Raw genomic sequence first — 18,436 nt, 5'->3', positions numbered from 1 at the left:
CATTTTTATCTTTACAAATTTTAAAGTTAGTTCCATTTTCCCTAATCTAACAGCCAATCAAAATGCATATACCTATACACTGTGAATTCTTGCACATGCTTAGTAGGAGTTGGTGCCTCAGAAAGGATGCATTTAATAAGACTGCACACATTTTGACAATGTAATTGGAAAGTTGTTTAAAATTGCATGCTCTATCTAAATTATAAGTTTAATTTTGACTTTAGTGTTGCTGGTTCTATTTTATAAATCCTGCCCTGCTAATAAAATAGACATGAGTGAGGTGAAATTGTACTACTACAGAATCACAACACTGGTATTTCAATGGTCATATTAAAAGAGCAACCTATCATCATCTGTCAACCTTTTCTGGTATGTAATTTAATGTTCTTTGTATGTGAATATTCTGTTTATTTTCAGACTATTGTTGCCATAAACAAGGATCCTGAGGCTCCAATCTTTCAGGTGGCTGATTATGGTTTGGTTGCTGATCTGTTTAAGGTAAATTTCTACAAGTTTTAACAGTACAAATTGCATGTGTATAGCAATCCGTTTTTTTTTTCAGATGTTTTTGCAAAGTTTTACTTCATGAATTTTTTATATTCTTTATAAACATTAAAGTGAAGTTCAATTTTGATGAATTAATGCCCGGTTTTTAATAAATCTATTAAAAACAAGGGCACTTTAATTAATTAAAATTGACATTTCACTGTTTTCTTCAAAAAGTACCTTTTAATCCTGAATGCCGCTCCAGGAATTCCCCCAGCCGTCGGAAGCCTCTGCAGACGTCAGAAATGACGAATCAGGCTCCCCCCCCGGGGGAATCTTGGCCTGATGCAACGCTGTGATTTGAGGAAGCCGGATTCGTCATTTTGGACCCGCAAAGACAGCTTGCGACGGGAGGAGGAAATGCTGGAGCGGCTGCCAGGATTAAAAGGTAAGTTTTTGAAGAAAAAAACAGTGAAATGTCAATTTTGATGAATTAGCCCTTGTTTTTAATAGGTTTATTAAAAACTGGCACTAATTCATCAAAATGGACCTTCACTTTAATAATCAGGGCTTGGCAGTTACTAAGTGCCAGCTCGCTATAGCGGCTAAAAAAATGTCATGGTGTTAAGCAATTTTCTAGCTCGGTGCTGTAGCTTGGAAGAGTGAGATTTAAGTGAGAGGCCGTCAGATTTATGTCCTATAAGCCTGTTTTTGATCACTGAGCAATCAAAATGTCCTAATGGAGAAACCGCTCTCTTGAATGGGACTTATTGACTTTTGGGATGATCCACCTCCCAAGTGTTCACACATGGTATGTGAATTGCCAATGGGGAGCCTTAATTCCTCTCTGCCCAAGACAGGGTAATAGAAACTTCCTGAATGGCCAGTAAACTGTGGTTACTCCCCCTTTATGATTTATGTTGGCCACCTCCGAGATGGTGTCCAACTGGAAACGGATAAACTTTTCCTTCAGTAGAAGCCAGGGCTGAAGAGCTTGACGTTCCAGAATATTGATTGGTATCCTCTAGAGGCAAGGTTACCAAACTCCTTGCACGAGAAAACCAGATCACCCACAGCCTGAGAGACTGGCTACTGTTTGCACAATAGACTAAGACTGACGAAGAAAGGTTGTCCCAAGGGACAAAGACAGACTTTGTGTCCTTAAGAAAGACTGACTGACAGAGAAATCCAAAGCAATCTGTGTGACAAATGTAGACAATTATTTGACCACTGATGCAGCAAAGCCATTAAAGGGTCTCAAATGAAGAGGGGGCAAGAGAAACTGCAATTGAAGCAGCTACCATAAAACCCACCGTCTCCATGCACTGAGCTGCCAATGGAATGTAGCTCTAAGTAGGGAGATATATGCCCTCTGATCTTTAGTTTGTGAAGTTCTGGTCGAAACTAGATGCATAAGGATTGAGTCTATTATGACTCCTGTAAATGATACCCTTTTAGCAGGATATAAGGAGCTTTTAGGTACACTGATACTCCAACTATTGTCTTGAAAGATAGGAGAATTAATAAGCTTGCACTAGATATTAGCCAGATAAGGAGCAACTGAAATGTCCTGATTTTGATCACCGGCAAGATTGTATCCCACACAGAGTGGCAAACTGGCAGAGGTTTCCAGATATACAAATCTCAGGAACTCAAAGTAATACCTGTTTATAGGGATGTGCAAATGAGAATCCTTGAAGTCTATAATAGCCATTCACATGACCCTTTGGATTAAGGAAAATAACAGTGAGAAATGTTCCCATTATGGGAACCCTGACCAATATGTCTAGAGAAGTTAAAATCCAGAATAGGATTGTAAATCCCTCTGGACAATGAATGGATTGGGGTAACAAAAATCCCTTTATAAGCCTTTGAAAGATCATTGGCAACTTTTAGATGGGACTGTTGGCCAATAAGGAGAATTATGCTTCAAAGAGAACAAAAACACTCAATCTCTTGAAGGATAAAGAGAATCAGTCAAGATAACCAAACTATGTTTCTGGATGTTTTCCAAAATGTAGAAACTTATACATATGTTTATACAAAGTAAATCTGTACATGACACCAACATCAGATGTATACATGTACCTACTTTTGTACATATTTAAACTGACGTGGCCTAGACTAAAAGAGCAGCACATATCGACCAACAGGTACATATTAGTTACTTGTAAATCCATGTACAGAATAAGCAGAGACTGTGCCGATCAGATGTGGTTTTTCACACTTACCCTGGCAAAGGCTGCCCTAGTGAAACTATCTTAAAAATGGGGCAATTCCTGCAAGTGGTGAGATGTCTCCTATAGAAAGTAATAGAGCTTGTTGGAAAGAGAAACTTTGCTGGGTAGAGGGCAGTGAGCAGGGGGCACCCTTTAACAATTAAATCCTGCATCAAAACAAATCACATTGTGCTGCTTTCTGAATAGAATATCTTACAATCACCTCTAATTTTGTACAAATGTTTTTTTTATATTAGACTATTAAGTATTTTGCGTATTTTGTCACAACTTTGCCACCTTTTAGTTTGCAAGAAAAAAACAGTGAGATATTTGGGACGGGAATGTTTAGATAATTATGCTGGGATTTCAGAGACCATTTCATACATGCCCATGGAGCTCCCATTTTACGATAAAACAATTTTAAGCTTTATATTTTGTACTGTTAAGTACGAATTTCTATGTGTGTTTTGCTTATCCATTGTACTTAAATTACAATTTACACTGTGCATATTTAATGATTTATTCATGTGTAATTTAAATGTAAATTTCTTTTATGTAATTGGCAAGAGTCCATGAGCTAGTGACATATGGGATATACAATCCTACCAGGAGGGGCAAAGTTTTGCAAACCTCAAAAATGCCTATAAATACACCCCTCACCAGACCTACAATTCAGTTTTACAAACTTTGCCTCCTAAGGAGGTGGTGAAGTAAGTTTGTGCTAAGATTTCTACGTTGATATGCGCTTCTCAGCATTTTTGAAGCCCGATTCCTCTGAGTACAGTAAATGTCAGAGGGATGTGAAGGGAGTATCACCTATTGAATGCAATGGTTTTTCTCACGGGGATCTATTTCATAGGTTCTCTGTTATCGGTCGTAGAGATTCATCTCCTACCTCCCTTTTCAGATCGACGATATACTCTCATATTCCATTACCTCTACTGATAACCGTTTCAGTACTGGTTTGGCTATCTGCTATATGTGGATGGGTGTCTTTTGGTAAGTATGTTTTCATTACTTAAGACACTCTCAGCTATGGTTTGGCACTTTATGTATTTATATACAGTTCTAAATATATGTATTGTACTTATATTTGCCATGATTCAGGTTTTCAGTGTATTTCCTTTTTGCAGACTGTCAGTTTCATATCTGGGAAATGTTTTTTTATGAAAATGTATTTCTTACCTGGGGTATAGTCTCTTTTTCAAATTGACTGTCTTTTAAATTCGCGTGCAGAATTAGGCTCGCGAGGGCGCAAAATGCCAAAGTTTATTGCGTCATTCTTGGCGCGAGATTTTTTAGTGCAAAGTTACGTTCGTTGATGCGTCATTTCCGGCGTCTTAGTTGACGCCGAGTCCTTCACAAGGTTGCGTCTTCTATGACGCGAGTGTGCCGTTTTCGGACGTTTTTGGTGCCAAAAAATATTTTTCTGTTTGTTGTGTGTCATACTTGGCGCCAGATATTTTCATTATTTAAGACCCCATTCCTTTTTGCCTCTTGCCTTTTTCTATGTCAGAGGGCTTTATATGTTTGTTTTTTTCTTACTTTTGCAAGATGTCTCAATCTGATCCTGTCTCAGAATTTACTGTTGGATCCCAGCTGCCTGATAACAGTTCTACCAAAGCTAAGTGCATTTGTTGTAAACTTTTGGAGATTATACCTCCAGCAGTGGTTTGTAATAGTTGTCATGATAAACTTTTACATGCAGAAAATGTATCCATTAGTAGTAGTTCATTACCTGTTGCTGTTCCCTCAACATCTAATGCACAAGATATACCTGTAAATTTAAAAGAATTTATTTCTGATTCTATTCAGAAGGCATTGTCTGCCATCCCGCCTTCTAATAAACGTAAAAGGTCTTTTAAAACTTCTCATAGAGTTGATGAAATTTCAAATGACCGGCAACATACTGATTTATCCTTCTCTGATGAGGATCTATCTGATTCAGAAGAAGATCCTGCCTCAGATATTGACACTGACAAATCCTCTAAAGAAGTGTTGATTACATTGGATATGGAGGAAACTAGTCCTCTTGATATTTAAAACTATTAAACGTTTACATTCTGTTTATAAACCTTCTGTGGTTATTTCAGAGGTTTTTCCAGTTCCTGATGCTATTTCTGATATGATTTCTAAAGAATGGAATAGGCCTGGTACTTCTTTTATTCCTTCTTCAAGGTTTAAAAAATTGTATCCTTTGCCAGCAGTTAGATTGGAGTTTTGGGAAAAGATCCCCAAAGTTGATGGGGCTATTTCTACTCTTGCTAAACGTACTACTATTCCTACGGAAGATAGTACTTCTTTTAAAGATCCTTTAGATAGGAAACTTGAATCATATCTAAGGAAGGCTTATTTATATTCAGGTCATCTTCTTAGGCCTGCAATTTCTTTGGCTGATGTTGCAGCTGCTTCAACTTTTTGGTTGGAAACTTTAGCGCAACAAGTATCAGATCATGATTTGTCTAGCATTGTTAAGTTGATTCAACATGCTAATAATTTCATTTGTGATGCCATAGTTGATATCAAAATTGATGTTAGATATATGTCTATTTTAGCTAGAAGAGCTTTGTAGCTCAAATCTTGGAATGCTGATATGACTTTTAAGTCCAGATTGCTTTCTCTTTCTTTCCAAGGTAATAAATTATTTGGTTCTCAGTTGGGTTCAATAATTTCAACTGTCACTGGGGGGGAAGTGAGTTTTTTTGCCTCAGGATAAAAAACCTAAAGGTAAATCTAAAGCTTCTAACCATTTTTGTTCCTTTCGACATAATAAGGAACAGAAATATAATCCTTCCCCAAAGGAATCTGTTTCCTCAAATTGGAATAAATCCAAGACTTTTAAGAGATCAAAGCCAGCCCCCAAGTCCGCATGAATGTGCGGCCCTCATTCCAGCTCAGCTGGTAGGGGGCAGATTAAAATTCTTCAAAGATGTTTGGATCAATTCGGTCCAAAATCATTGGATTCCGAGTATTCTCTCTCAAAGGTACAGAATAGGATTCAGAGTAAGACCACCTGTGAGAAGATCTTTTCTCACGCATTCCAGCAAACCCAGTAAAGGCTCAGGCTTTCCTGAAGTGTGTTTCAGACCTGGAGTTATCAGGGGTAATCATGCTAGTTCCGTTTCAGGAACAGGGCCTCGGGTTTTATTCAAAGCTATTCATTGTTCCAAAGAAAGAAAATTCATTCAGACAAGTTTTGGATCTAAAGATTTTGAATCAATATGTAAGAGTACCAACTTTCAAGATGGTGACTATAAGGACTATTCTGCCTTATGTTCAGCAAGGGCATTATATGTCCACAATAGACTTACAGGATGCATATCTTCATATTCCGATTCATCAGGATCACTATCAGTTCCTGAGATTCTCTTTTCTAGACAAGTATTACCAATTTATTGCTCTAACTTTTGGCCTAGCAACAGCTCCAAGAATCTTTTCAAAGGTTCTCGGTGCCCTACTCTTTGTAATCAGAGAGCGGGGTTTTACGGTGTTTCCTTATTTGCACGATATCTTGGTACTCGCTCAGTCTTTACTTTCTGCAGAATCTCACGTGAATCAACTAGTGTTGTTTCTTCAAAGACATGGTTGGAGGATCAATTTACCAAAAAGTTCTTTGATTCCTCAGACAAGGGTAACCTTTTTAAGTTTCCAGATTCAGCGTCCATGATTTTGTCTCTAACAGACAAGAGATGTTTGAAATTGGTTACAGCCTGTTGGGACCTTCAGTCTCAGTCATTCCCTATGTGCATGAACCAATGGTGCAGGGATTATACAAGGATATCACAATTGATATCCTTAAATCCCAATGTTCGACTTTCTCTGACTTGGTGGCTAGATCACCATCATATAGTTCAAGGGGCCTCTTTTGTTCGTCCAACCTGGACTGTAATCGCAACAGATGCGAGTCTTTCAGGTTGGGGAGCTGTTTGGGGATCTCTGACAGCACAAGGGGTTTGGAAATCTCAGGAGGTGAGATTACCAATCAATATTTTGGATCTCCGTGCAATTCTCAGTTTTGGCCTCTGTTGAAGAGAGAACCGTTCATTTGTTTTCAGACAGACAATATCACAACTGTGGTATATGTCAATCATCAGGGTGGGACTCACAGTCCTCAAGCTATGAAAGAAGTATCTTGGATACTTGTTTGGGCGGAATCCAGCTCCTGTCTAATTTTTGCGGTTCATATCCCAGGTATAGACAATTGGGAAGCGGATTATCTCAGTCGTCAGACTTTACATCCGGGAGAATGGTCTCTCCATCCAGATGTGTTTTCTCAAATTGTTCAGATTTGGGGTCTTCCAGAAATAGATCTGATGGCTTCTCATCTAAACAAAAAACTTCCCAGGTACTTGTCCAGGTCCAGGGATCCTCAAGCGGAAGCAGTGGATGCGTTGACACTTCCTTGGTGTTATCAAACGGCTTATATTTTTCCGCCTCTAGTTCTTGTTCCATAAGTGATCTCCAAAATCATCATGGAACAATAGTTTGTGCTGCTGGTGGCTCCAGCATGGCCTCACAGGTTTTGGTATGCAGATCTTGTTCGGATGTCCAGTTGCCAACCTTGGCCACTTCCATTAAGGCCAGACCTTTTATCGCAAGGTCCGTTTTTCCTTAAGGATCTCAAATCATTAAATTTGAAGGTATGGAAATTGAACGCTTAGTGCTTAGTCATAGAGGTTTCTCTTTTTCAGTGATTAATACTATGTTGCAGGCTCGTAAATCTGTTTCTAGAAAGATTTATTATCGAGTTTGGAAGACTTACATTTCATGGTGTTCTTGTCATAAATTCTCTTGGCATCCTTTTAGAATTCCTAGAATTTTACAGTTTCTTCAGGATGGTTTAGATAAGGGTTTGTCTGCAAGTTCCTTGAAAGGTCAAATCTCTGCTCTTTCTGTTTTATTCCACAGGAAAATTGCTAAACTTCCTGATATTCATTGTTTTGTACAGGCTTTGGTTTGTATCAAGCCTGTCATTAAATCAATCTCTCATCCTTGGAGTCTTAATTTGGTTTTGAAGGCTTTACAGGCTCCTCCATTTGAGCCTATGCATTCTTTGGACATTAAACTATTTTCCTGGAAAGTGTTGTTCCTTTTGGCCATCTCTTCTGAATTATCCGCTCTCTTGTGAATCTCCTTTTCTGATTTTTCATCAGGATAAGGCAGTTTTGCAGACTTCATTTAAATTCTTACCTAAGGTTGTGAATTCTAACAACATTAATAGAGAAATTGTTGTCCCTTCTTTGTGTCCTAATCCTAAGAATTCTTTGAAGAGATCTTTACATTCTTTGGATGTGGTGAGAGCTCTGAAATATTATGTTGAAGCCACTAAAAATGCTGGAAGACTTCTAGTCTGTTATCTTTTCTGGTTCCAGGAAAGGTCAGAAGGCTTCTGCCGTTTCTTTGGCATCATGGTTAAAGCTTTTGATTCATCAAGCTTATCTGGAGTCGGGTAAAGCCCCACCACCTCAGAGAATTACAGCTCATTCTACTAGATCAGTTTCCACTTCTTGGGCTTTTAAGAATAAAGCTTCAGTTGATCAGATTTGCAAAGCAGCAACTTGGTCTTCTTTGCATACATTTACTAAATTCTACCATTTTGATGTGTTTGCTTCTTCGGAAGCAGTTTTTGGTAGGAAAGTTCTTCAGGGAGCTGTTTCAGTTTGATTCTTCTGATTATGATTTAATTTTTTCTTTTTCTTTTTTGAGAATAAACTTATATTTGGGTTGTAGATTTATTTTTTTCAACAAAATGGCTGTTTTTATTTTGTCCCTCCCTAGTGACTCTTGCGTGGAGTTCCACATCTTGGGTATTGCTATCCCATATGTCACTAGCTCATGGACTCTTGCCAATTACATGAAAGAAAACATAATTTATGTAAGAACTTACCTGATAAATTCATTTCTTTCATATTGGCAAGAATCCATGAGGCCCACCCTTTTTTATGGTGGTTATCAATTTTTTGTATAAAGCACAATTATTTCCAAATTCCTTTGTTGATGCTTTTTACTCCTTTTTTTATCACCCCACTACTTGGCTATTCGTTAAACTGAATTGTGGGTGTGGTGAGGGGTGTATTTATAGGCATTTTGAGGTTTGAGAAACTTTGCCCCTCCTGGTAGGATTGTATATCCCATACGTCACTAGCTCATGGACTCTTGCCAATATGAAAGAAATGAATTTATCAGGAAAGTTCTTACATAAATTATGTTTTTTCATTTTTGGTGAACAGTTTTGTTACGATTTTTGATGCACCTAACAATACATTTTCCCTGCATATTTGTGTGACTGGTTAAATTATTCGTTTTGTATGATTTATTTTTTATTTTTTATTGTGCACTTTTGTAATGTATGCATCTCCTTCCCATAAGAAAATGCAGTATATGCCCCTTAGCGAGACACCCTATTTTTAGGGTAAAATGTGGCTTTAGATCATCCCACCAGGTAAGTAAAAGTACTGGTGAGGTTTCTTAAATCCCGCCAGCCCAGAGACCTTTAGATCATCAGGCCCTAAGAGAGTAATGTTTCGTATTTGTCAGCTTGGTGTCTGAGCTGGACCACTTGGAAAGTATGGAGTACTGGATCCAGATTTTGTACTTTTACAGATTTGTCTGTGGTGGTGGCATGTCACATATGCTGTCTCATAAGATTCCTATGGATTCATTAACTCTTTCTCATATGCATGAAATTATTTGTTAGCTTTATTTATGTGTTTTTTTAGCAGTAGTACTTTTGAGGGTTTTGGGTTTATCTTTAGCGGCTATTCCTAGAATTAAAGGGACAGTATACACCAATTTTTATTTAACTGCATGCAATACACACTATTATAAAGAATAATATGCACAGATACTGATCTAAGCAAAGAAGCTCCCAGTTTAGCACTGTTGAAAAAGTTAGCTGGAACACCTACTGCAAGTGGTTCTATAGCAAAAAACAGACACTCCCCCCTCCCCCTTCTTCTGCATATGAAAAGACCCTTTACACAAACAGGAGCAAGCTGGAGTAGGTATAAATCAGTATTCTCCTAAAACTTTGGGGCTTGGTTATGAGTCTGAAAATTAGCACAATGTTATTTAAAAATAAGCAAACCTATACATTTAAAAAAACAACAACTGTATAGACTATATAAATTGATCATCTACAAAACATATAGGCAAAGAAAAATCTAGTGTATAATGTCCCTTTAAGGGACTTAAGAAGGGTTGCTCCCAAAGACAATAGCTCATATATGAACTACATGTAACTCATTAGTTGCTTTAGGGAATTTACTTATGATCCTTTAATCATCTATCTTTATTTAGGGAATAAGATGAGAATTTGTCCATAATATTTTCTACATAACACTTTGTTATAATTATCTTTTGCAATTGAGATAAGGAAGGTAGTTATTTTGTCAATCCCTTTCTGTCTAAAGTAGTTTCAGAATTTTACACTTGCTAATATATTTGTCTTCCAAACAATACAGAAATTCAATATCTGCATTGAATATAAAATAAGAAAATTAAGTTGAAACTGCTATAATTACTGTTCTCTCAGAATTACCGTATATCAAGAAGACAGAATGTCAGTCAAGACTATAGAAATTCAGCTATTTTCTTATTTGTACACAATTGCATTTACTACTGGCGGGTTCTACTAAATTCAGTATTCAGATCAGATTATACAAACATAGTTTATTAAAACATACAGCTAGTGTTAAAGGGACATTACATTCATTTGTTATATTCATCCAAAATGAATCTCTGCATTGTAAAAGATATGCATACACAAATGTTTAACCTTTTAGCGCCAATATGGCGGCGTATTCCGTCAGAACAGCACTGGGCTTTAGCGCCGTTAGGACGGAATACATCGTCATAGCCGTTTGGCTGTCCTGAAGCCAACGGAGCTTCCTGGATGTGATTCCAGTCTGGAGGGCGTGCCTAGTGTCATAGGGACGCCCTCCTGACCCAATCCCTAAATTGAAATCTCACGATTGGGGGATTTCAATTTGTTTACATCGGAATGTTGTAACGATGTAGACATTATGACCGTCATGAAAGGGTTAAAGCATGTGCATTGTGTTGTATTTCATGGACACTCCATGTGGTGTTTATCGTATCTCCTTTGCTGTGGCCTGTTAGGGACAGATTTGTATAAGCTCTTACACCAAGCACTGTGCAGCATATAGGAGGGTCGTGGTTCTGATTTTCACATAATGCACTCCAGTCTCCCGGGTCAGTTGAAAAAACACTATTTTCATATTTAAATTACAGGAAAGGCAGGCAAAATAAAGTGCACAAAGGATTTCTCACTACATATAATTAAAGCATTTTATAGGGAACCCAAAGTAATTTCCCTATAATGACTGCCAAAGGACTAAAAAGAACACACAAGATAAAGATCAGAGGCGGGTGGATTTGATTTAAATCAAATTGACTTTAATAATTATTTAAATCACTAGTCAGCCTCAATTTAATCATGTTTTTTTACATAAATCATTCATTTTTAGAACAATGAGTAACAATTTAAATAGTTTTATTTAAAGGGACAGTCTACACCTGTTTAAACTATGAGCCATAACTTAGATAACCTTAAAAACATACCTCTGCGTCCCTTTGCATACATTGCAGATTAAAGGGACATTCCAGTCTAAAATTAAATGCACATAGATTTATTGCATCTTTGAATAGAAACATATTTGCAATATAGAAGTATTTGCAAAAATGCTTCTATTAAGAGTTATCACTGTTTTCGTGTTAACATTTTTCTCTGCACATGCATGTGAAGCATAGCTAGATATTATCACTGCATCCACATTTTAAATAATGCAGCTGCTCATATCAGTGGGGCTTGTATCATGTCAACAATTAACAAATTGAGTCATTACCAGATGGCACAAGCACCTTAGGCTCTCCGAACAAGTGTTGTGTTTAAAATGCTGGTGCACGGTGCATACTTGAATACACATTTGAAACAGCTGTAGCTTTTATTAGAAGCATTTTTGCTAATGCATGTATATTACAAAATTGCTTCTGTTCAATATTGAAATGCACCCACATGGATTCCAATTTTGGCTGTAATATCCCTTTAACTGGTACACCAGTAATGTTATGATAAATAACTTTATTTGGTTTCTAGATATGGCCACTAAACTCCTCCCCCTCCTCCTTCGTTCCCTTCTCTATTCCTTTCAAGACTTGTGCATGTAAAAAATAGTGACGTCGCTGTTTTGCAGTAGCGCATGCGCAGAATGTTGCGAGCGCTTACAAGCAGAACTCGGCAGTTTGGTTGTAATTTTTTTAACTACACATCTTCCGGTATTCTGGCCGTGTCTTTCTATTCATTATATATTGTGCCTGCCCTAACTAATCTCTGCTCCGGTGCACAAACAGTCAATTACACACAAGTGCTGGAGATTTGGTTCCCCTTTTAATTGTGCATGAACACATCTTCACAATTCAACTAAGGAGTCGCTTCGGATTGGACGATTTAATTTAAGAAAATTTAAAGACGTAAGAGAGGGGGATACCAATGTTCTTTTCAGTATTACTCGTGTACTGGTCGAGCTACAGCACCTGCAGTGGGGTGCAGGTGGATCTTCTTTTGTTAATCAAAGGTATGGATTAATGTTTTATCAGTTGCAGACTGTCCCTTTAACTAAAGAAAAATAATTACCTTAAAAGGATATGAAACACAATTTTTTTCTTTCATGATTCAGATAGCGCTTGAAATTTTAAGCAACTTTCTAATTTACTCCTATTCATTTTTCTTCGTTCTCTTGGTGCTGAACCGAAAATGGGCCGGCTCCTAAGCTTACATTCCTGTTTTCAAATTAAGATACCAAGAGAACAAAGAAAATTGATAATGGGAGTAAATTAGAAAATCGCTTAAAATTATATGCTCTGTCTGAATCATGAAAAAAAAAAAAAAAAATCCCTTTAAAGCAGTGTTTCCCAAACCCAGTCCTCAGGACCCTTACTCAGGCCAGATATTCAGGTGAAATAATGAGCTGATGGGTGAGAGCAGTTAGTGCTCTAGTTAATATGTAATGAATATCTGGCCTGATGACTGGGTTTGGTAAACACTGCTCTAAAGGACCTTTCAATGCAGTAGAATTACGTAATTTAACAAGTGCATAATAAAAAGACAATGCAATAACACTGAATTTCAAGTAAGCAGTAGATTTATTTTTTTCTGACATTTATATTTTGTACCATTTTCTGGCCCCCTTTATTATGTGTCAGACATCAGCCAATCACACACTAGTATACATATACCCTGTGAGCTTGTGCACATGCTCAGCATGATCTTGTTCCCCATAAAGTGTGATTTATAAAAAAAACTGCAACATTTGATAATGGAAGCAAATTGGAAAGTAAAACTGCATGCTCTATCTGAATAATAAGTTTATTTTGACTTGTGTCCCTTTTAATAATAATTTAAATACTTTTATTTAACTAAAACAATACCATTGTGTAAGTTTCATTTTAATGCTTGTCCACTCCTCACATGTAGGTCCTTGTGCAGATCTATTCACTGAGCTTTTTGAAACTTAGTAAGGGGTTGATTCTGTGTGTGCAAAGAATTGCAGGGGAACAATGGGATTGAAAAGGGACAGTAAAGTAAAAATTATAATTTCATGATTCAGATGCAGTTTTAAACAGCTTTTCCAATGTATTTCTAGTATCTAATTTGCTTTAATCTGCTGTCCTTTGTTGAAAAGCATACCTAGGTAGTCCCAGGAGCAGCAATGCACTACTGGGAGCTAGATGCTAATGGGTGCCTGTACAAGACCAAAAAACATAATTTATGTAAGAACTTACCTGATAAATTAATTTCTTTCATATTAGCAAGAGTCCATGAGCTAGTGACGTATGGGATATACATTCCTACCAGGGGGGCAAAGTTTCCCAAACCTCAAAATGCCTATAAATACACCCCTCACCACACCCACAAATCAGTTTAACGAATAGCCAAGAAGTGGGGTGATAAGAAAAAAGTGCGAAGCATAAATATAAGGAATTGGAATAATTGTGCTTTATACAAAAAAAATCATAACCACCACAAAAAAGGGTGGGCCTCATGGACTCTTGCTAATATGAAAGAAATTAATTTATCAGGTAAGTTCTTACATGTTTTCTTTCATGTAATTAGCAAGAGTCCATGAGCTAGTGACGTATGGGATAATGACTACCCAAGATGTGGATCTTCCACGCAAGAGTCACTAGAGAGGGAGGGATAAAATAAAGACAGCCAATTCCGCTGAAAAAAATCCACACCCAAAAATAGTTTAAATCTTATAAAGAAAAAAACTGAAGATATAAGCAGAAGATTCAAACTGAAACAGCTGCCTGAAGTACTTTTCTACCAAAAACAGCTTCAGAAGAAGAAAACGCATCAAAATGGTAGAATTTAGTAAAAGTATGCAAAGAAGACCAAGTTGCTGCTTTGCAAATCTGATCAACCGAAGCTTCATTCCTAAACGCCCAGGAAGTAGAAACTGACCTAGTAGAATGAGCTGTAATCCTTTGAGGCGGAGTTTTACCCGACTCGACATAAGCATGATGAATTAAAGATTTCAACCAAGATGCCAAAGAAATGGCAGAGACCTTCTGACCTTTCCTAGAACCGGAAAAGATAACAAATAGACTAGAAGCCTTTCGGAAATTCTTAGTAGCTTCAACATAATATTTCAAAGCTCTAACTACATCCAAAGAATGCAATGATTTCTCCTTAGAATTCTTAGGATTAGGACATAATGAAGGAACCACAATTTCTCTACTAATGTTGTTAGAATTCACAACCTTAGGTAAAAATTTAAAAGAAGTTCGCAACACCACCTTATCCTGGTGAAAAATCAGAAAAGGAGACTCACAAGAAAGAGCAGATAATTCAGAAACTCTTCTGGCAGAAGAGATGGCCAAAAGGAACAAAACTTTCCAAGAAAGTAATTTAATGTCCAATGAATGCATAGGTTCAAACGGAGGAGCTTGAAGAGCCCCCAGAACCAAATTCAAACTCCAAGGAGGAGAAATTGACTTAATGACAGGTTTTATACGAACCAAAGCTTGTACAAAACAATGAATATCAGGAAGATTAGCAATCTTTCTGTGAAAAAGAACAGAAAGAGCAGAGATTTGTCCTTTCAAGGAACTTGCAGACAAACCTTTATCCAAACCATCCTGAAGAAACTGTAAAATTCTCGGAATTCTAAAAGAATGCCAGGAAAAATGATGAGAAAGACACCAAGAAATATAAGTCTTCCAGACTCTATAATATATCTCCCTAGATATGGATTTACGAGCCTGTAACATAGTATTAATCACAGAGTCAGAGAAACCTCTTTGACTAAGAATCAAGCGTTCAATCTCCATACCTTTAAATTTAAGGATTTGAGATCCTGATGGAAAAAAGGACCTTGTGACAGAAGGTCTGGTCTTAACGGAAGAGTCCACGGTTGGCAAGAGGCCATCCGGACAAGATCCGCATACCAAAACCTGTGAGGCCATGCTGGAGCTACCAGCATAACAAATGAGCATTCCTTCAGAATCTTGGAGATTACTCTTGGAAGAAGAACTAGAGGCGGAAAGATATAGGCAGGATGATACTTCCAAGGAAGTGACAATGCATCCACTGCTTCCGCTTGAGGATCCCTGTATCTGGACAGATACCTGGGAAGTTTCTTGTTTAGATGAGAGGCCATCAGATCTATTTCTGGAGGTCCCCACATTTGAACAATCTGAAGAAATACCTCTGGGTGAAGAGACCATTCGCCCGGATGTAACGTTTTGGCGCTTCCCAATTGTCTATACCTGGGATATGAACCGCAGAATCTAGACAGGAGTTGGATTCCGCCCATACCAGAATTCGAGATACTTCTTTCATAGCCAGAGGACTGTGAGTCCCTCCTTGATGATTGATGTATGCCACAGTTGTGACATTGTCTGTCTGAAAACAAATGAACGATTCTCTCTTTAGAAGAGGCCATGACTGAAGAGCTCTGAAAATTGCACTGAGTTCCAAAATATTGATCTGTAATCTCACCTCCTGAGATTCCCAAACCCCTTGTGCTGTCAGAGACCCCCACACAGCTCCCCAACCTGTAAGACTTGCATCTGTTGAAATTACAGTCCAGGTCGGAAGAACAAAAGAAGCCCCCTGAACTAAACGATGGTGATCTGTCCACCACGTCAGAGAGTGTCGTACAATCGGTTTTAAAGATATTAATTGAGATATCTTTGTGTAATCCCTGCACCACTGGTTCAGCATACAGAGCTGAAGAGGTCGCATTTGAAAACCAACAAAGGGGATCGCGTCCGATGCAGCAGTCATAAGACCTAGAATTTCCATGCATAAGGCTACCGAAGGGAATGATTGTGACTGAAGGTTTCGACAAGCTGATATCAATTTTAGACGTCTCTTGTCTGTCAAAGACAGAGTCATGGTCACTGAATCTATCTGGAAACCTAAAAAGGTTACCCTTGTCTGAGGAATCAATTAACTTTTTGGTAAATTGATCCTCCAACCATGATCTTGAAGAAACAACACAAGTCGATTCGTATGAGATTCTGCTAAATGTGAAGACTGAGCAAGTACCAAGATATCGTCCAAATAAGGAAATACCTCAATACCCTGTTCTCTGATTACAGACAGAAGGGCACCGAGAACCTTTGTAAAAATTCTTGGAGCTGTTGCTAGGCCAAACGGTAGAGCCACAAACTGGTAATGCTTGTCTAGGAAAGAGAATCTCAGAAACTGATAGTGATCTGGATGAATCGGAATATGCAGATATGCATCCTGTAAATCTATTGTAGACATATAATGCCCTTGCTGAACAAAAGGCAAGATAGTCCTTACAGTTACCATTTTGAATGTTGGTATCCTTACATAACGATTCAATATTTTTAGATCCAGAACTGGTCTGAAGGAATTCTCCTTCTTTGGTACAATGAAGAGATTTGAATAAAACCCCAGCCCCTGTTCCGGAACTGGCATAATTACTCCAGCCAACTCTAGATCTGAAACACATTTCAGAAATACTCGAGCCTTCGCTGGGTTTACTGGGACACGGGAAAGAAAAAATCTCTTTGCAGGAGGCCTTATCTTGAAGCCAATTCTGTACCCTTCTGAAACAATGTTCTGAATCCAAAGATTGTGAATGGAATTGATCCAAATTTCTTTGAAAAAACGTAATCTGCCCCCTACCAGCTGAGCTGGAATGAGGGCCGCACCTTCATGTGGACTTGGGAGCTGGCTTTGGTTTTCTAAAAGGCTTGGATTTATTCCAGACTGGAGATGGTTTCCAAACTGATACCGCTCCTGAGGATGAAGGATCAGGCTTTTGTTCCTTGTTGTGACGAAAGGAACGAAAACGATTATTAGACCTAAATTTACCTTTAGATTTTTTATCCTGTGGTAAAAAAGTTCCTTTCCCTCCAGTAACAGTTGAGATAATAGAATCCAACTGAGAACCAAATAATTTATTACCCTGGAAAGAAAGGGAAAGCAGAGTAGACTTAGAAGACATATCAGCATTCCAAGTTTTAAGCCATAAAGCTCTTCTAGCTAAAATAGCTAGAGACATATACCTGACATCAACTCTAATAATATCAAAGATGGCATCACAAATAAAATTATTAGCATGTTGAAGAAGATTAATAATGCTATGAACCTTAGGGATTTTGTCCCAAAACTCTAATCTGTCAGATGGCACAGGATATAATTGCTTAAAACGTTTAGAAGAAGTAAATGAATTACCCAAATTATTCCATTCCCTGGAAATTACTTCAGAAATAGCATCAGGGACAGGAAAAACTTCTGGAATAACTACAGGAGATTTAAAAACCTTATTTAAACGTTTAGATTTAGTATCAAGAGGACCAGAATCCTCTATTTCTAATGCAATTAGGACTTCTTTAAGTAAAGAACGAATAAATTCCATTTTAAATAAATATGAAGATTTATCAGCATCAACCTCTGAGACAGAATCCTCTGAACCAGAAGAACCATTATCAGAATCAGAATGATGATGTTCATTTAAAAATTCATCTGAAAAATGAGAAGTTTTAAGACGTTTTACGTTTACTAGAAGGAGGAATAACAGACATAGCCTTCTTAATGGATTTAGAAACAAAATCTCTTATGTTATCAGGAACACTCTGAGTATTAGATGTTGACGGAACAGCAACAGGTAATGTAACAGTACTAAAGGAAATATTATCTGTATTAACAAGTTTGTCATGACAATCAGTACAAACAACACCTGGAGGAACAGATACCATAAGTTTACAGCAGATACACTTAGCTTTGGTAGATCCAGCACCAGGCAGCAATTTTCCAGAAGTATCTTCTGACTCAGTGTCAACGTGGGACATCTTGCAATATGTAATAGAAAAAACAACATATAAAGCAAAATTGATCAAATTCCTTAAATGACAGCAACCAGAAGCAATAAATAATGAGACTTAAATAATGTGGAGACAAAAGTGACGCCCATATTTTTTTAGCGCCAAAAAAGACGCCCACATTATTTGGCGCCTAAATGCTTTTGGCGCCAAAAATGACGCCACATCCGGAACGCCGACACTTTTGGCGCAAAAAAAGTAAAAAATGACGCAACTTCCGGCGACACGTATGACGCTGGAAACAGAAAAAATGTTTGCGCCAAAAAAGTCTGCGCCAAGAATGACGCAATAAAATGAAGCATTTTCAGCCCCCGCGAGCCTAACAGCCCACAGGGAAAAAAGTCAAA

The 18,436-nt window shown here is 37.7% G+C and overlaps 1 protein-coding gene across 1 annotated transcript in view; it reads left to right on the top strand.

The window, feature by feature from the left end:
• ETFA (electron transfer flavoprotein subunit alpha) overlaps positions 1–18,436 on the top strand; it is a 135,157-nt gene that overhangs the window by 114,309 nt on the left and 2,412 nt on the right. The window contains exon 11 of the mRNA XM_053717258.1: positions 418–498. Coding sequence (XP_053573233.1) covers positions 418–498 — 81 coding nt within the window. The remainder of the gene's footprint in view (positions 1–417; positions 499–18,436) is intronic.

This window comes from Bombina bombina, chromosome 6 (assembly GCF_027579735.1).
Source record: "Bombina bombina isolate aBomBom1 chromosome 6, aBomBom1.pri, whole genome shotgun sequence".
In the NCBI taxonomy this organism is placed as follows: Eukaryota; Metazoa; Chordata; class Amphibia; order Anura; family Bombinatoridae; genus Bombina; species Bombina bombina.
The sequence above is the reverse complement of the archived record's forward strand: the minus strand, read 5'-3'. Positions and strand labels throughout refer to the sequence as shown.